Below are 17,021 nucleotides of genomic sequence, written 5' to 3'. Positions count from 1 at the left end.
CACCCCCCCCCCCCCCCTTATTCAGCGGCTGGCTGAGTCGCTGCGATTTTTGTTAGGACAAAACAAAAAAAATCCTCTTACCCCCCCCCCCCCCCCCCCTCCCCGCTTATTCAGCGGCTGGCTGAGTCGTTGCGAAATTTTCGGCCCGATTTAAAAATGTTAACCCCCCCCCCCCTTTAAAAAATCCTGCGTACGCCACTGAGTGTACATGTATACCGTATAAGGTATTCCTCAAATGTGTATTAGCAATATTGGTTCATGGGCCACTAAAGGACCAAACCCCCTAGACACAATCTGAAATTAAGTATTTCAAGTTTGAAGTTTTATTTATCTTTCTTTCATAACACACATTACAAATATGACATGAATATAACAAATGAACAAAAATATGGCGTTACAATAGAAAGATGAGGTGACCTTGGTTGAAAGCAAGGCTTGTGGATTTAGGGTCCCTCATGAGTAGCTTAAATATGTTATGAGTATGTCCTTACAGAACAAAACTCCTGTTAGTAAGGACCTTAAGCTATCATAATGTGCTTGTTTGCCCATAGTTGTTGGTGGGCATAACAACTAGGTCTATTATCATGGTAACGGAGCAAGAACATTATACAAAAAATAAAAGTAATATATTTATGAAAATATATCATATCAAAGCGTTTGAAGCTATATAGACTCTATTGGATTTGACGAAAATGCATCAGTCATGCCCTGAGCACCTAGAGATTAATATCCCGTATCTCTGTGCAGCCGTACCGCTCCACCACTGTGCATTGTAAGTGCGTGGACCGTGAAAGAGACAGTACCGAAGCTGTGTCATCATAAAAATCATTTTTATTTCAGTTTCCGAAAGAGCATCAAAAATAATTTTTAAATGTCGAAAACCAATTAAATGTGTTAGGTATTGGCTGAGATATGACCATCTGAACAAATAGATTTCCTATAGGAACTCATTGTTATTTGCTCTGGCTCATAACATTACGAGCCAGAGCAATACAACACTGAGTTCCTATATGACATCTATTTATTCAGATGGTCATATCTCAGTCAATGCTTAACACATTCAATTGATTTTCGACATTCAGACATTTTTTTTATGCTCTCTTGGAAAGTGAAGAGAAATTCTATTTTAAAAAAATTATGATGTCACAGCTTCGGTACTTTCTAGGCGACACAGTTCTCAAAATTAAATCATCTCACCAAAAACTTTTGCTCGGCAAAGATGGCCTTAGATATTGGAAACGCCGGAGATAACAGCGTTGTAGTCAGGTTGGTTTAATTAAAATATCAATTCGACATAAACCAATATATATAGTGGTTGGTTTTGGTTGGTGAGCTGGTGTATACGGCAAACAAAGCGACGATAAAACTCTCCGATCGTCCAGGAGTAAATAAAAGTACTGGTATCATAAGTGGTATGCATGGCCAGATGCTACCTGTCATGCGGGCGCTTTAAAGTGCGGGCGGGTTATTAAAAGACCACCGCCTCACTTCGATTCGAACAGCAGACATCAACAGTTACGTGTGTGCGGAGATAGGGGGAGGAAGTACCGGACAGTTTCATCATTCTACGTGCTTGTACGTGTCACAAATAACAGATATGAAGATAAGGTAAGGAATTTTTTCTCTCCAAAATTCGCTGGTGTTCTTTTGTTCCTTCTTCATTTCCCATTTTGTCGATAATTCATATGCGATCAAGGTGCAAATGGGTAGGGCCTATGCACTTGGGCTAAAACACGAAGTATGCCATGTTCGTAAAGTAATCATATTTTATAATGCACAAATCTTTGTTGAGTGCCTCGTTATAAAATATTTCAGCTTTTCAGTTTTGTTTCTTTTATTTAACATGAAGAGAAAAATACAATACTTTAACAAAACATGGCATATTTACAAAATTGATATTCGTGAACGATTAAGACATCTACATAGCATACGTTTGTATGGCATTTACACTAAATCATTTCGAAATTACATTTGAAAAAGGGAATTTTTGACAAAGTGTCATTTATAATAAGGTAAAAGTATAATAATACAAAAAGCAGAGTATACAGACATAAACAATGAAATGATATGGATGATGGGTGTAAGAAAGAAGAGAAATAGGAAGAGAAGGTGAAGAATGGGGGTCAGAAGAAGGAGGAGAGAGAAAAGGAAGTTTTTAGAATAGAATGTTCAAGGTCGGAAGTTACAGTTGGTATAGTTGTGCATTATATATACGAATTCAATCATAATAATTTGATATGTTTTTTAAAGCTGCCACCGTTTTTAAGCTGTTTGAGATTCGGATCAATGGTGCTCCAGTAGTTTGGTCCTGTGTATGTTTTTTATTGGCGAAAACTGTCCTGGTTAGAGGAAGATGATAGTTTGTACGTGTTGCATGTCGTGTTTGGTATGTGTGCAGGCGCGTACGCAGGATTTTTTCAAGGGGGGGGGGGGAGGGGGGTTTAACATTTATAAATTACGCCGAAAATTTCGCAACGACTCAGCCAGCCGCTGAATAAGCGGGGGGAGGGGGTAAGGTCAGCTTTTTAGGTCAGCCATGGGAATTTTTTTTTTTCATAAAAAAAAAAATTTAAAAAAAATCCAAAGGGGGGGGGGGGGGGTTTAGGGTGGTTATTTAGGGGGGTTTACAAAAAAAATACCAAAGGGGGGGGGGGTTTAACCCCACCCCCCCCCCCCCCCCCTGTGTACGCGCCTGTATGTGTGTATAGCGTCACTTTTTGTAAAGAGTTCAATTATGGCCGATGGAAGTTGTGGAGTACATATGAATATTGACGTATATGAAATTTTCAATAGGATATTAGAACTAGTTTACAAGAGAAACCTAAAAATTTGGCTGTAACACAATAATTTTGAACTTCATTAAAAAACCAATCCTATCCATTTCCAAGTAAAATAACATAATAGGACGGTAAATAATATGTATTTTTCAAAGTTTGGTTAGTCCAAATGTATGTCCACCAGTGTCCACTTCCTTAATAATCAATCTAATATTACTCAAATTGTCACAATTTGGGGTTCACTGCTCCTCTATAACTGGTCACAAATCACGATACTTTTTCTGAAACTACACTCTGTGCTCTGGCCCAGCGAAAAGAATCTAAAGAAATGTAAAGGGTTCTTTAGTCTGTGATGATGCGTGATTACATAATCAACATTGTCGCGTCAAATGAATGTCCTCATCAACATACACATTATCAGGTGGTGGTGGTCATGATGTGAACAAAGAGAGGCTCTCATTATTAGTCCATCTGTAGTAGGGTCCATGATTGTACCATCTTCGAAGCCGCCAGGAGAAAATTTGTCTGGCATGTGCTTAACTGGATCTTCCTTGCAGATACGTAGATAAAAGGTTCCTGCCTAGCTGCAAACTTACTGGCCACTTTCAAAGGGAAATATGCTTTCGTAATGATAATTACTTTTTGCTACCACTCGTCTGTTAATGCGAGCAGTACACAGTGCTTACCTTTAGAAGGCAGGAGGTATCTTATCATTTTTTTTTTTATTCAGTTTGAGAGATTGGATTCCAATTCCTGGTGTTGTTCAACACAATTTGGTGTGGTCAGATATGAAGTACATGACAGAATCAAATTTAACACCATGAGTGTTCATGCCAAATGCAAAAGTGGTGTTAAATAGTGACACTTTGCGGGTGATGGGGCATATTAACACCGAAGTTTGGGGTTGAAAAATAATTCCAGTACTGGTGTCAGACAACAGTCAACACCTAACTTTGGTGTTGATTATTAACACCAAACTAGTGTTAAGTGAATTTGATTCCAATTTATGGTGTGGTCATATATGGAGTGGGCCTACTTGAAAGACTTAAATTCAACACTCCAGTTTTTGCAGTGTTGGATCATGATGAGAGTTGCCTTTCCTAATGATCGAAAATCATGATCAAACGACGATATATCTTGTAATTCATTTGAGATATCTTCCTCTTGTACTGTATGTAAAATGGACAAAAAGTATGAACGTCAAAATGTAACAATCGAATTTGGCGGGATGACATGAAATGACTTATCCTTCACTTCATCCGATCATTTCTTTACTCCGTGTGGAATGATGACATAATTAATCAAGAAAAAGTGTTTCAATAGACAGATTTGCGGTTTGTAAAAAAAACATTGAACTATAGGTAGTTTTTATAACCCCCATATTTAGATTAAATCACACTTTTATGTTTCATTGCGCCATACATATTTGTGTAATATCCAACTTTAAAATGTATATTGACTAACCCGTTCCCTATCTTGTTCTTTAGTATTTCAAAAGAGTTTTAGCATGGATGAAATGTATGACCAAAAATGCCCTCCAAAGTTTCTTTTTAAGTACGTTTTGGCTGGGTTACTATTAATCAGTGGCCCCGTATGTAAGAGAGTCAACCTAGCATTTGCACAAGCAGAAGATGTCCCATGACATCTCACACATTTTCAATGCCTGTTTTTCATCTTCTCTTGAGTTCTTTCTCTTACTTCACTACCGTCAGGCTAAATGTATAATCTATTGTGTCACTCTAAACCCCGCGCATGGTTTCATTTTGAGGACAAATGCAGCGATACAAAAATAAAGGAATCTGTCCCTTGTAAACAAAAAAAGACGCCATTGTATATTCAGCTGCACACACCACTGTATGTTCGGGGTTTCAAGAGGGAATAAATGCCGTCCGTAATATCATTCCGTTTTTTTTTTCAATTTGAAAGTCTAGTTTCTTTGATTGTTAATTAACCCCTATCCTGTGTATTTACAAGCGAACGATTTTAGTTATCAGAATCGATTTAATATCCCCTTTTGAATGGTTTGAAATGCCATCACATTTACATACACTAAACTCATTAAAATTTGACAAATAATAGCTTTGCAATTATAATCATTCTTTATCGGATGTCGTCTGCTTGAGCAGTATTGGTCCATTATGTGACGTCATTAAACATCTTTCTGGCGAATATCTCGTATTTCCCAGATGCTATAGAGGTGGTTGTATTTGTATTTGTATAAATCACCCGATATGTAGTTGACCTAAAACTTGTACGATGACCATCTGTTAGCTTTAATACTAGTTTCTAGTGATACATTAGTTGACATATTTGTGATTTTCTTTGAATTTCCCCTTTAAAACAAAATTATACACTACTCAACATGTTAGAAAGGTCGATTTTCTTCAACTCGAAAGACTAGACATAAAACATTCCAAGCCAAGTGTCCGCTACGCCTAAATCAATATATGAAATTTCTTTATCAAACAAGGATTATCAAGCACAAACGTTATTAAAGTTAATGATTAATAAAATAACAATAACATGTTTCAAAGTGAATAATTATTAATGAAATGAAATAGGTGCACTCTATCACGACTGTATCTACACGAGAATCCCCGAACGGGATAAATAGAAACTCGGCGGTGAATATGGACAAATTTGCCTAGAACAAACAAAAATGATTACAATAATATGCCTTTCTTCTATAGCGCATATCACATTATAATATAACGTCTCTATGCGCTTCCAAACCTTAAATTAGCAATAAGCCATAATTCTCTCCCTCTAATCGATGTGACTTTGGTGCCTAAAGTCTTGTTCAGACGGGGGCAAGTTACCCCAGGGTAAAGGTCGAGTTAAGAGCTAGTCGGGCTAAATATGGCGAGGTAGGTGGAAGGCTATGAGTAGTGGCCGTCTGAACGATGGTCGTGTTAGTATATGTACAAATGAATATGTTCCTATTTTAGAAGAAAGGCCTGTATGCTATGAGAATATTTTTGAATTATTCCCTGTCGATATAGCTGATGTTCATAAAGATATTTTTGCTTTAAAAAATAAGAAGTCTACTGGTGTTGACGGGATTAGTACCTTTGTTTTGAAACTGTGTGGGCCCGAAATAGTTCGGAGCATCACATACCTAATAAATAGGTCAATTAGTGAAGGTGTGGTTCCAACTAGGTGGAAAATAGGCAAGATAATTCCATTATTTAAGAAGGGAGATAAAGCTAATCCTGATCATTGTATATTATTCAGATAAAGACCCTTGTAATATTGAAAATGTTTTGAATATTGAATTGCATAAGTTATATTCTTGGATGAATTGTAATAAGTTGAAAATAAATTGTACTAAGACTGTTAGTATGCTGATAGGCACTAAATATATGTTGAACAGAAATAGTAGGTTGAACTTAAAAATTAATGAAAATGATATTGTTCAAGTTGACAAATTTAAATATCTAGGTATTTTTATTGATTGTGAATTAAAATGGAATGTACACACCGATGAATTATGTAAAAAGGTTGGAAAAATGATTAGTTTCTTAGGAAGGTTGCGTAACTATGTGAATGAGACTGGGTTAAATCTTGTATATAATTCTGTATCGCGGAAGTAAATTGTATAATGGATTGTCTATGCACATTCGACAATCAAGAAGTTTGGCTATATTTAATAAAGAAATAAAAAGTTTACTTTGAAATGTTATGACAGAGATAATATACACTGGAGGACTTGGAAAGGGGTAGCAGGAGGGGTTGGCAGTATCGAGAGGGTGGCGGGGGTGGTGAGGTTAGGGGGAACGATAAGGGGGGGGGTAGTGTATTAGTAAATTACTTTGATTTTTATAAAAATTGTATTGTATGTAAATTAATATGATTTTTGCTTTTGGACCCCATGGAAGAACAGGACCATTTTGAAAATGGTTCTGAAATGGGCTATCCAACCGTTTGTCTATACTTTACACATTTACTTACTTTCTTATCGTTTGAAATGTGTTTTATATGTATGTTTTTTAAAACTTGTATGTATATGTGGATTTCGGAAGAAAAAAACAAAACAAACAAAGCTACACCTAGGTGCAGGCAGCTACTTCGATCTACCCCGACTTGGACCCCTGTAAAGCAGGGCTCCCACTTAGCCGAGTTGGTACCTCGAGTTGTGGCGAGCTGGCTCGATCTTATGGCAAACCGTTTTATTATTAATGATATCAAGAAATCAATTCTTGACATCAAGAAATAATTTTACGTTGTAAAGCAATGGTAATTATGGATATCAAGAATTCGATTTCGTGATATCAAGAATTGAATTCGTGATATCAAGAAATATGTTTTAATGATAAAACTGCTTGCCATAAGATCGCACCAACTCGCCACAACTCGGATAAGTCGGAGCCCTGCTTAAATGCGTCGGCTTTTTTAAGCCGGCTTCGGAGGCGGCCTCACGTCTGCAATTTGAAGCCGCCTTGAGATCAACAAACCCCTGTATTAAAGGCAGGGCTCCCACTTAGCCGAGTCGGTGACTCGAGTTGTGTCGAGCTGGCGCGAGCTTAAACTCGCGCGAACTCGCTTGAAATTTACACAATTTTGCGATATTTGCATAAGTTATCTAGGACGCAATATCGAGTTACCTACGATGGATGAACGGGTGAACCGAGCGTATGGCAAGCCGTTTTAATATTTATTCATATTTCTTGATATCAAGAAATGAATTCTTGATATCAAGAAATATGAATAAATGTTAAAACGGCTTGCCATACGAGCGCATTACGAGTCACGCGAGCTCGGTGTGAGTTGCGATGTCCTGTGTACGACTTGTACCTATCTACTAACGAGTTATCAAGATCTTCTAACTAGTGATTAGAGTTTCTACGAGTCATATGCGATCAAGGGGCGGGAAATGCATCATTTTGGCCAGGGGCGGCCAAGGTACTTCCTTACTGGGGGACGGGGTGGGGGGGGGGCAACAACAAAAAAGGGCACTTTCTGGAGAAAAAAAAAGGACACCTTCAAAAGGAAATCTCAAATCTCAAATGTAATTTTTGTTAGACATTGGTATATACCCCTATATTGTGATTACATTATCAGTGATTATTTCAATATTTGTTTCACTCTGTACATAGTACAAGATATTGCTAAAGAATCATACTTTGCAGTTGGGTGTGATGGAAAATCAATTCAAATAAGATTTGTGACGTTGCACTGCGAAAGATTACATCTTTTAAAGAGGAAAAAACCCGATCCTGATGGGATTATAAGCACATTCTCATACCGGAAGACTGAAAAGACCTTTGAAAAATAACATAAGTATATCATCAATAAAAGCGAGTGAGCGTAGCGAACGAGCTTCATATAGTGGGAGGTGATGTTAGTCGCTTGAAATTAGGGGCGCGATTAATGATCAGAAGTAGAAAAGTAGCTCTTGTCATAGTACAAAGAGTAATTATCAGAGGTGGAAATGTGGCACTTTCACACCTTTAAAAAGAAGAACTCACCAGGAATGAAAAAGGGCACTTATGAAAATCGAAAATGGACATTTGTCGACGGAAAAGGAACCCCGATCTGATTATGAGAGGGGCATTTTTAGAGGTCACAGGGGCATTTATGAAAAGGGGATCAGGCCCCTATTAGAAAGGAAAAGAGTCACGTATCATTGTTAAAAAGAAAATTATCAGAAGTAGAAGGAGAACGTATCGCACTTGAAAAGTGGCAATGACCAGATATGAAAAGGAGCACTGATGGGAATTGAAAATGGACACCTATTGCAAAGGAAAATGGGAACTTGTCAAAGGAAAAGGGCCACTTGTCAAAATAAAAGGGGCACTTATGCCAATGAGGGGCAATATGCAAAGGATATTGGATTGAGAACATAGTCTAACTTGAGTTATGTGAAAGGGACAGTTGTCAAAGGAATACTATAATTGTTGTTTTTTTATATCATTTTTCTAAGCAATAAAACAAATACTTGCAATATCAACGTCAACAATGTTATAACAAAAATATTTTCATTTCTATTTTTATATTCTTATATTGTCTAAATGACTTTTTGAAAGTACATGTATGCAATTCGTATTTTTCAATGTACATGTACTTTTAATTTTTCCTATCTTACTTCTATTATTCAATATACTACACTATACATATTTCAATATTGACAAATAAATTGTAATTGTATTTTTTGTTTGAAATATGTAATAAGTCTTTTACATGACCATTTCAGCCATGGGGCTGCGACTCATGTTTTTAACAAAGTTAAAGGGGCACTTTTCCTATGTAAAAAGGGACACATTTCGAATACTTAAAAAAAAAGTAGGGGCACTGTCCCCACCCCCCCCCCCCCCCCCCATGGGGAGGACCGCATCTGATTTTGGCGCTCTCCAAAACAAAGATAGATGTCAGAAGCATATTTGCTAGATCTCCTGGAGGAAGAACATGCCTTGATCTTCTGGACAATGTTGTAGGCCAGCTGACGAATCATGGTGCGCCCGTAATGATCGCCCTACAGTCTGCTCATGCTCATGTGAAACTCGCTGTAAGTCCCCGTACTCGATCTAAACTCGCGTAAATCTCGTGGGCAACTCGACATGACTCGCAGCACGATCGTCGTGCTCGTATTCTACTCTTGGAAACTCGAATAGCACTCGCGTATACTTGAAGGTGGCGAGTTGATACGAGTTATGAAGAGTGCAGTGCGAGCTTGTTACGAGTAATGCGAGTATAATACGAGTGTAAGCGAGTTCACTTCGAGTTACAACGAGTCAGTGAAAATGTTCAGCGCATGGCTAGCACAATTCCCTAACACAGTAGCCCTACTAGAGGGTAGCGTAAGTTTACCGTGTGGATGCTCTCAACTTACACATGGGAGTAACTGTGACCTTTCACGAGCTATCTATACACAGAGTTTGGCCAACGGCCAACTTGATTTCACTGGGTCACATATTCTTTTGTTTTGTGCTTGCCCAACAAAGCAGTAGTCGCCATATTGTATAGGCCTATGTTGTTTTTGTTTCTATTACATTTGGAGGAATACAAAAAAATTACCCCCCCCCCCCCCATGGGGAGGACCGCATCTGATTTTGGCGCTCTCCAAAACAAAGATAGATGTCAGAAGCATATTTGCTAGATCTCCTGGAGGAAGAACATGCCTTGATCTTCTGGACAATGTTGTAGGCCAGCTGACGAATCATGGTGCGCCCGTAATGATCGCCCTACAGTCTGCTCATGCTCATGTGAAACTCGCTGTAAGTCCCCGTACTCGATCTAAACTCGCGTAAATCTCGTGGGCATCTCGACATGACTCGCAGCACGATCGTCGTGCTCGTACTCCACTCTTGGAAACTCGAATAGCACTCGCGTATACTTGAAGGTGGCGAGTTGATACGAGTTATGAAGAGTGCAGTGCGAGCTTGTTACGAGTAATGCGAGTATAATACGAGTGTAAGCGAGTTCACTTCGAGTTACAACGAGTCAGTGAAAATGTTCAGCGCATGGCTAGCACAATTCCCTAACACAGTAGCCCTACTAGAGGGTAGCGTAAGTTTACCGTGTGAATGCTCTCAACTTACACATGGGAGTAACTGTGACCTTTCACGAGCTATCTATACACAGAGTTTGGCCAACGGCCAACTTGATTTCACTGGGTCACATATTCTTTTGTTTTGTGCTTGCCCAACAAAGCAGTAGTCGCCATATTGTATAGGCCTATGTTGTTTTTGTTTGTATTACATTTGGAGGAATAAAACAAAATTACTATATAAAGTGTTTTGTATTGACTTACTTGACTTAATGGTATAGATAGGTCCACCTCTTGGGCGTTTGCCACGTACATTTCCGTTGAAAAGGATGTGGGGTATCTTTTTGGATTCATTCTGTTGATATGTCCAAAGTTTCTCAATATTTTTGTGGCAACCCTGTCAATGATGGTATTTTTCCATGTTCAGTTGTGTTCGTATTTGTGTGTTTCTCATCCTGTCAAGTCTGGTCACACCGATCATTCTCCTGAGGCATGCCATCTCCAAAGTGTGAAGTCTATTTTCATCAACCTTTTTTAATGTCCATGTTTATGCACCATGTGTCTATATATATCTATTCAAAAATATCAGAAATAATAATATGCTTCGTACACGAAAAAAATAATGATTTTCTTCTATATAAAACAACATATATAAATAATCATAATCTGTTCATTTCCTTTCGGACAGAGTGACATCGGTGCCAAGCACCGCGGCCAAAATAGCTAGCAATTTATTGTTAGCTGTGCTGATCCTCTTCGGGCTGCTGCTGTTTTTCCCCTGGGATCAGATGACAGTTCGAAATGCCAGCAAATCTATCCCTGGTTTTAGTGCCCCCAATCCAGGAAGTAAGTTAATATTAACATTGTAGTACACTGTAATCTTTAGTCTGTGATGGTGTCATCGTGAAACTCTCTTCTCGATTTTTGTCAGTGACTTACCCTTCTTTGTAAAATGTGTTCCCATCGCAGGTATTTGCTTTTTTTTTTTTTTGCCTCCTTCTGCTTTTTGAATTTCTTTACTGTACTGCTGTATCTGTTCGTTGATTACCATGATCAATGAGAAGGAATCAAATGTGAATTTCAATGATATTAATTGACCAATCAAATTGAAAGAAGTAGTAGGCAATTTTCGTTTCAGTTTCCAGAGGCGACGGCTTAAAATTATGTAAATGTTTAAAAGATCACGAGTTAAATCATTTATTTTAAGTGTACAAATCACCAATATGTATCTTTCTCTTGAATTGTAAGTCCCTATACAATGTTAACTTCGGCCCTTGGGCCAGAGTTGGGTTGTGCGTGATATACATTTAACTGTAATTTATTAACATCTTCATTATTATCTAATCATTGATATTATTGCTAGTTTATCGTGTTGAACTTCACAGGTTATTACAATACGCAGTCTATTGAAAAAGATAACGGCTCCCTTCTTCAGATAATGGAAGAGCCCACATCAACTATAGGCACGACAAATTTTACGTCGTTGCCGCGTGCTCTCTACCAAATGGCGAAACCGGTAACTATTGTCTGTCTGTTTGTTTGGGTTTGTTTGTTTTTACCACGAATTTTTAAGAGATCGAGTCCTATCCAGCTCATTTTCTTTGTACCATCTTCTATACCGCCAGGAGAAGATATGTAAGGCATGTGCTTAACTGGATCTTCCTTGCAGATATGTAGACAAAAAAAATCCTTTCTAGCTGCAAACTAACATGCCACTTTCAAAGGGATAATGATAATTACTTTTCGCTACCACTCGTCTGAAAAAAGAGCAGTGCACAGTACTTACCTTTCCAGGAGGCAAGCGAAAGGAAATGGAGCAAAATTTCCTGAAATATTAATCAAAATTACTCGCCTAGGCATGTATGGGAACTAATCTGACATATGACATCATAGAGAACTGTACATGAACAAATTCACTTTTTTTTCGTGAGCCGGAAGTAATCGCAAAACTGTCAAAAAGTTGAAGGTTTTAAGACTGTAAAATTTTACTATTTTTCACAAATTAAAGCTGCTGTCATACAATGTAAGCTAATTTCTTGACACAGATAGGCTTTTGGATTCATATTTTATCATCTGTTCGATGTCCCCCTTGGTAGTTTAAATAAAAATTGAAATATGAAGGATATTTCTCCGTGAACAAAACCACTACTCAAGCTTTCCAATGATATTTCCTCGGACATCAAAGGTAACAGCACACCAGTAGATTCTATTGTGGAACCATAGAAAACGGTAGCTGCCTGGAATAATGTGTTGCCAGTTGGGTCTCCAACTCTTCAAACTCCTTCATTTTATCACGGTACAACGATGATATGGGAGTGTCTTTATACGTTAAGTGGGTCATTCACTTGAATCTCAATACAAGGTTTGAGGGTTCGAATACCAGCCCAGCAGAATAAGTATTTGTTATTATTATAATTATTATGTTTATATTTGTTTTAGTTGTAGTAGTAATATTAGTAGTATTACTATTATTATCATTACTACTATGTGTCAACATGATATGTTACAAGATCTTTTGCTTCATCATTTGCCTCCAAGACTTAGTGTCGAGTGAATGGATTCTGCTCTTTCTCTTTCACATGAACATATGTCAAAAGAAACTCTTAAAAGTGTTGAGCTAAAAACATGAAAATTTTTCAACCGACACTACCGTGTGAGTAAAAAAAAAAAAGGTTTACACCTTGAAAATTGATAATTATTTAAAAAATCAGCTGTGAACAGTAAATTATTATACATCTTATGAAAGAGTGTTTTATCCCAAATCATTTGGTATCATTCTTGTGTGGTATGTGTTCACGCTTGGATGAACAGGAGGCATTGTTTGCGAGAGTGCAAAATTCGACTTGCGCCTAAGTGATGCCTACACCATGTATTATGTTGATATAAGCGGAGTGAGAGAATGAATTGAATGTATCAAATGAATTGCATATGCTTTTTGCAGAAGCAAAGTCACACACGCACACACACGCACAAATGTTCGTTGATATTTGATATTCGACATTTTATATGTGTATAGCATGATTAGTTTCGTTAGGGATGTTATTTGCAGAAGCAAAGTCACACACGCACACACACGCACAAATGTTCGTTGATATTTGATATTCGACATTATATATGTGTATAGCATGATTAGTTTCGTTAGGGATGTTATTTGCAGAAGCAAAGTCACACACACACACACACGCACAAATGTTCGTTGATATTTGATATTCGACATTTTATATGTGTATAGCATGATTAGTTTCGTTAGGGATGTTATTTGGATCTGCAAAAATCGATTTAATAACCGAATCCCAATTGTTCTATTTAAACATCACATAAGCAACTTCTGCGCACTCTCGCAAGCAGTGCCTTCTGTTCATCCAAGAGTGAACACATACCACACAAGAATGATACCAAATAATTTGGGATAAACCACTCTTTCATATTAGATGTAAAATAATTTACTGTTCATAGATGATTTTTGAAATAATTAGCAATTTTCTAGGTGTAAACTTTTTTGACTCACACTGTAGTTAACACTCTCCATTGCATTTATGTTTATAAAAAGTGATTTTGGGCATTTGATATCCTAAGTGGTTGGGCAATCAAATCGCCCAACAGCAGATAACCATCTTTAATATACATGTACCTTGCACCCATATGTCAATAGGCCTACTTTCAAGCATGCCAAAAAGATTATGTCTTTTAGCACTGATCATACTTTATTCAACAATATATTCTTCCAATAAATTTGCTAAATTCATTTCATAAAACTGTATTTTTTCACATCCATTACCCAATTCCGTTACCCCACCATCAATAATCTTTGATTTGAGGTGTACCTTTTGTTTTGTTATGAATGTACTATTCTAAATTACTTTTTAATACTCAAGTCTTTTGTGCGGTATCATTGTGTTATTATTTTTGTAAATTGCACTCAATTCAGCCGCTAGCCTGCCATGTGCAATGTATTTTTGTATACCACAACAAATAAATTGAACAAAGAGGCAGTTGTCCGGGTGGGGGGGGGGGGTAGTTGTTTTCTTTCCGTTATTTTCGTCATGATTAATTGTTCATGGCACAGCTTTACCTGTGATGAATCTCCTCGCTGATACCAGGTTTTTGACGCCCTACCGGACGAGTTTCTCCCGGGATACAAAAGCCCCTGCTGGGTGATACGGACCAACGCCAAGGACAATAAAATCAGATGTCTTCCGTACTTCTACATTCTTGGGACACCCAAGAGTGGAACCAGCGATCTCTGGGATAAGATCAGTGGACACCCGGACGTGATAGGGGGGATTTTGAAGGAACCGCATTGGTGGACCCGGCGTCGACTGGACGGTAAGCTATGCATGGCTATGGTCATACCTTTGTAATGATTTTTGTGTGTGTTTGTGAATGCAGCATTTATATTAGAGAAGTAGAATGGCGATAGTTTAATATAAATCGGACCTATGATATTAATAGGTTATGATTGGGTGTAATATGATATCATTATATTTCTCTGTGCGAATCTCAAATTAGATCTTCGGTCAGTGTATTGTGATTATTAGTCACAAACAACTCTACTGTTGACGTGTACACAAATACAATTTTTTGGTTTTCTTCACTATTGGGCATCTCCCTTAACTTTACGGACTACTCAAAACGTAGTTTTGGAATTCCCTTACGTAAAGTGTTTACAAAATCATAAAATTCTTAATATTCGTCCGATTTCGTTCAAACTTTCTTTCGGAGCAATTTGCTGTTTAGTTTGAATTTTCCTTCAATACGTCAAGGGATGAGCTTGACTTCTGATTCCATGGTTACACCACAACGAAGAGGTGTCGTAGTCGAGTAAATTCAAATTCAAATTCAAATTTCAATCCAAACAGATCGGATCATTCTCAATTTTTGTACAGTGGATAACACATTTCAAAGTGATAGTGTAACAATGATTGATGACTGAGATGATAGCCTATAATCTAGGCGGAGTGCCGAGCTTTTTTCTTTGCTGCTAGACTAACCCTAAACAGAACGTCTGATACGGCGAGACTACGAACCGTGAGTCGCGAAGCGGCTCACCGCCTATAATCACTGGTCGTATTCATGAGGTTTTTTCGTACGAAAAACTGCCACGGATTCATGGTCGATAATAAAAAAAAAACAACGACTAAAGCTAGACCAGTGATTATAGGCGGTGTGCGGGTGTCGCGGCTCACGGTTCGTAGTCTCGCCGTATCAGACGTTCTGCTTAAGGTTAGTCTAGCAGCAAAGAAAAAAGCTCGGCACTCCGCCTAGATTATAGGCTACTGAGATGATTGAGTGTAAGAGTAAAGATAACAATAACCAGGAGTGACACAAATTAACATACTACCGCATGTCTCATCTGAAATATAATACAGACTGTCCGAGGGATGGCAGCCCCCCTCCCCCCCTGTCGAGAAAAAAAGGGACTTGAACTTGGCAACTGACATTCTTTTTTTTCTTTCTTTTCTCTCCTTCTATTCTTTCAATCAAATTTTTTTTAGCAGGCTTCGTTGATAAAACCTTTTTGGTTTAGCTCCTATTTGTAGTTTCCTCTATATACTCTCTCCGATTGGCAGCAGTTGTATTCATATCCGTTGTGTAATTTCTGACCGTCATGGTTCAAGTGCAGTAACTTCATGACAATAACAATAGACACTTGATTCAGATATTCCAATTCTGACCTATGGGCTAATAGCGCCTTCAACTTTCATTCATTTTCACTCAATACCCCCCCCCCCCCCCTGTTTTTTCTCCTTCTACTGATTTCTCTCTCTCTCTCTCTCCCTCTCTGCATCTAGCTTTTTGCTTTCTCTCTTTCTCTCTCTCTCTCTCTCTCTCTCTCTCTCTCTATGTATACAATTTTATATATGTGTTTGTGTGTGTGCGCGTGTGTGTATGTGTGTTTGTTTGTGTGTATATATATATATATATATACGTATATATATATATATATATATAAAGTGCGAGATTTATCAACTCTGACATGACAACGGTTGTTCCAGAATATGTAGGCGTGAAGAAAATTGTCTAGGAATGTGAGATATAGCTGTACTTTACAATTGTATTACGAGCTTTCGGCTTGTGAGGCCTTCTTCATGTTCTGAAATTTGTATGCCATGTGTATTTGTTCATACAATATATTTGTTTTTGCCAGTGATTGCACTTCAGAACCTGAAGAAGGCCTCACAAGCCGAATTGTGAGGCCTTCTTCAGGTTCTGAAGTGCAATCACTGGCAAAAACAAATATATTGTATGAACAAATATGCATGGCATACAAACTTAATATCACTTAATCATAGTCAAGCATCATGAACATAGCAAATATTAATACGGGAAACATTCACATATATCACATATATCACATCAACTGAATAGACACACCGACAGCCCAACACAAGGTAGAACACTTTGATGTATTACACTTTGATATTGCATAATCATTTCTAAGTTTATTCCGAAAGTATTCATCGTACTAATTTTTGCTATGTTCATGATGCTTGACTATGATTGAGTGATATTAAGTTTGTATGCTATGTACATTAATTGTTCATACAATGTATTTTTTTAAAATATGTTTTCACGTCAGAACCTAAAGAAGGCCTCACAAGCCGAAAGCTCGTAATTTTTTCCTTCTCGCTTTCCGCCTTTCCTTTCAATATTTCATATTATGATGATGTTTCGATGACTCTGACCTTATTTTCTGTTTGGCTGAAATATGCTGTAGCGTTTGCTTTTAATTATTTCTCCTCTCTCTATCTCTTTCC

At 37.7% G+C, this 17,021-nt stretch overlaps 1 protein-coding gene across 2 annotated transcripts in view; it reads left to right on the top strand.

Moving 5' to 3' along the window:
- Positions 1–1,437: 1,437 nt before the first annotated feature.
- The window catches only part of LOC105437523 (carbohydrate sulfotransferase 15-like), a 28,412-nt gene continuing 12,828 nt past the window's right edge, over positions 1,438–17,021 (top strand). Inside the window, exons 1-4 of one of the 2 annotated variants that reach the window (XM_030990647.1) lie at positions 1,438–1,608; positions 10,952–11,109; positions 11,649–11,779; positions 14,364–14,589. In XM_030990647.1, the coding sequence (XP_030846507.1) occupies positions 1,598–1,608; positions 10,952–11,109; positions 11,649–11,779; positions 14,364–14,589 (526 nt within the window). In that variant the 5' untranslated portion in view covers positions 1,438–1,597. Of the gene's footprint in view, positions 1,609–10,951; positions 11,110–11,648; positions 11,780–14,363; positions 14,590–17,021 lie in introns of those variants that run through there. The other variant, XM_030990648.1, reaches the window with a different exon arrangement.

This window comes from Strongylocentrotus purpuratus, unplaced genomic scaffold, assembly GCF_000002235.5.
Source record: "Strongylocentrotus purpuratus isolate Spur 01 unplaced genomic scaffold, Spur_5.0 spur5_scaffold_19, whole genome shotgun sequence".
Classification (NCBI taxonomy): Eukaryota; Metazoa; Echinodermata; class Echinoidea; order Camarodonta; family Strongylocentrotidae; genus Strongylocentrotus; species Strongylocentrotus purpuratus.
The sequence above is the reverse complement of the archived record's forward strand: the minus strand, read 5'-3'. Positions and strand labels throughout refer to the sequence as shown.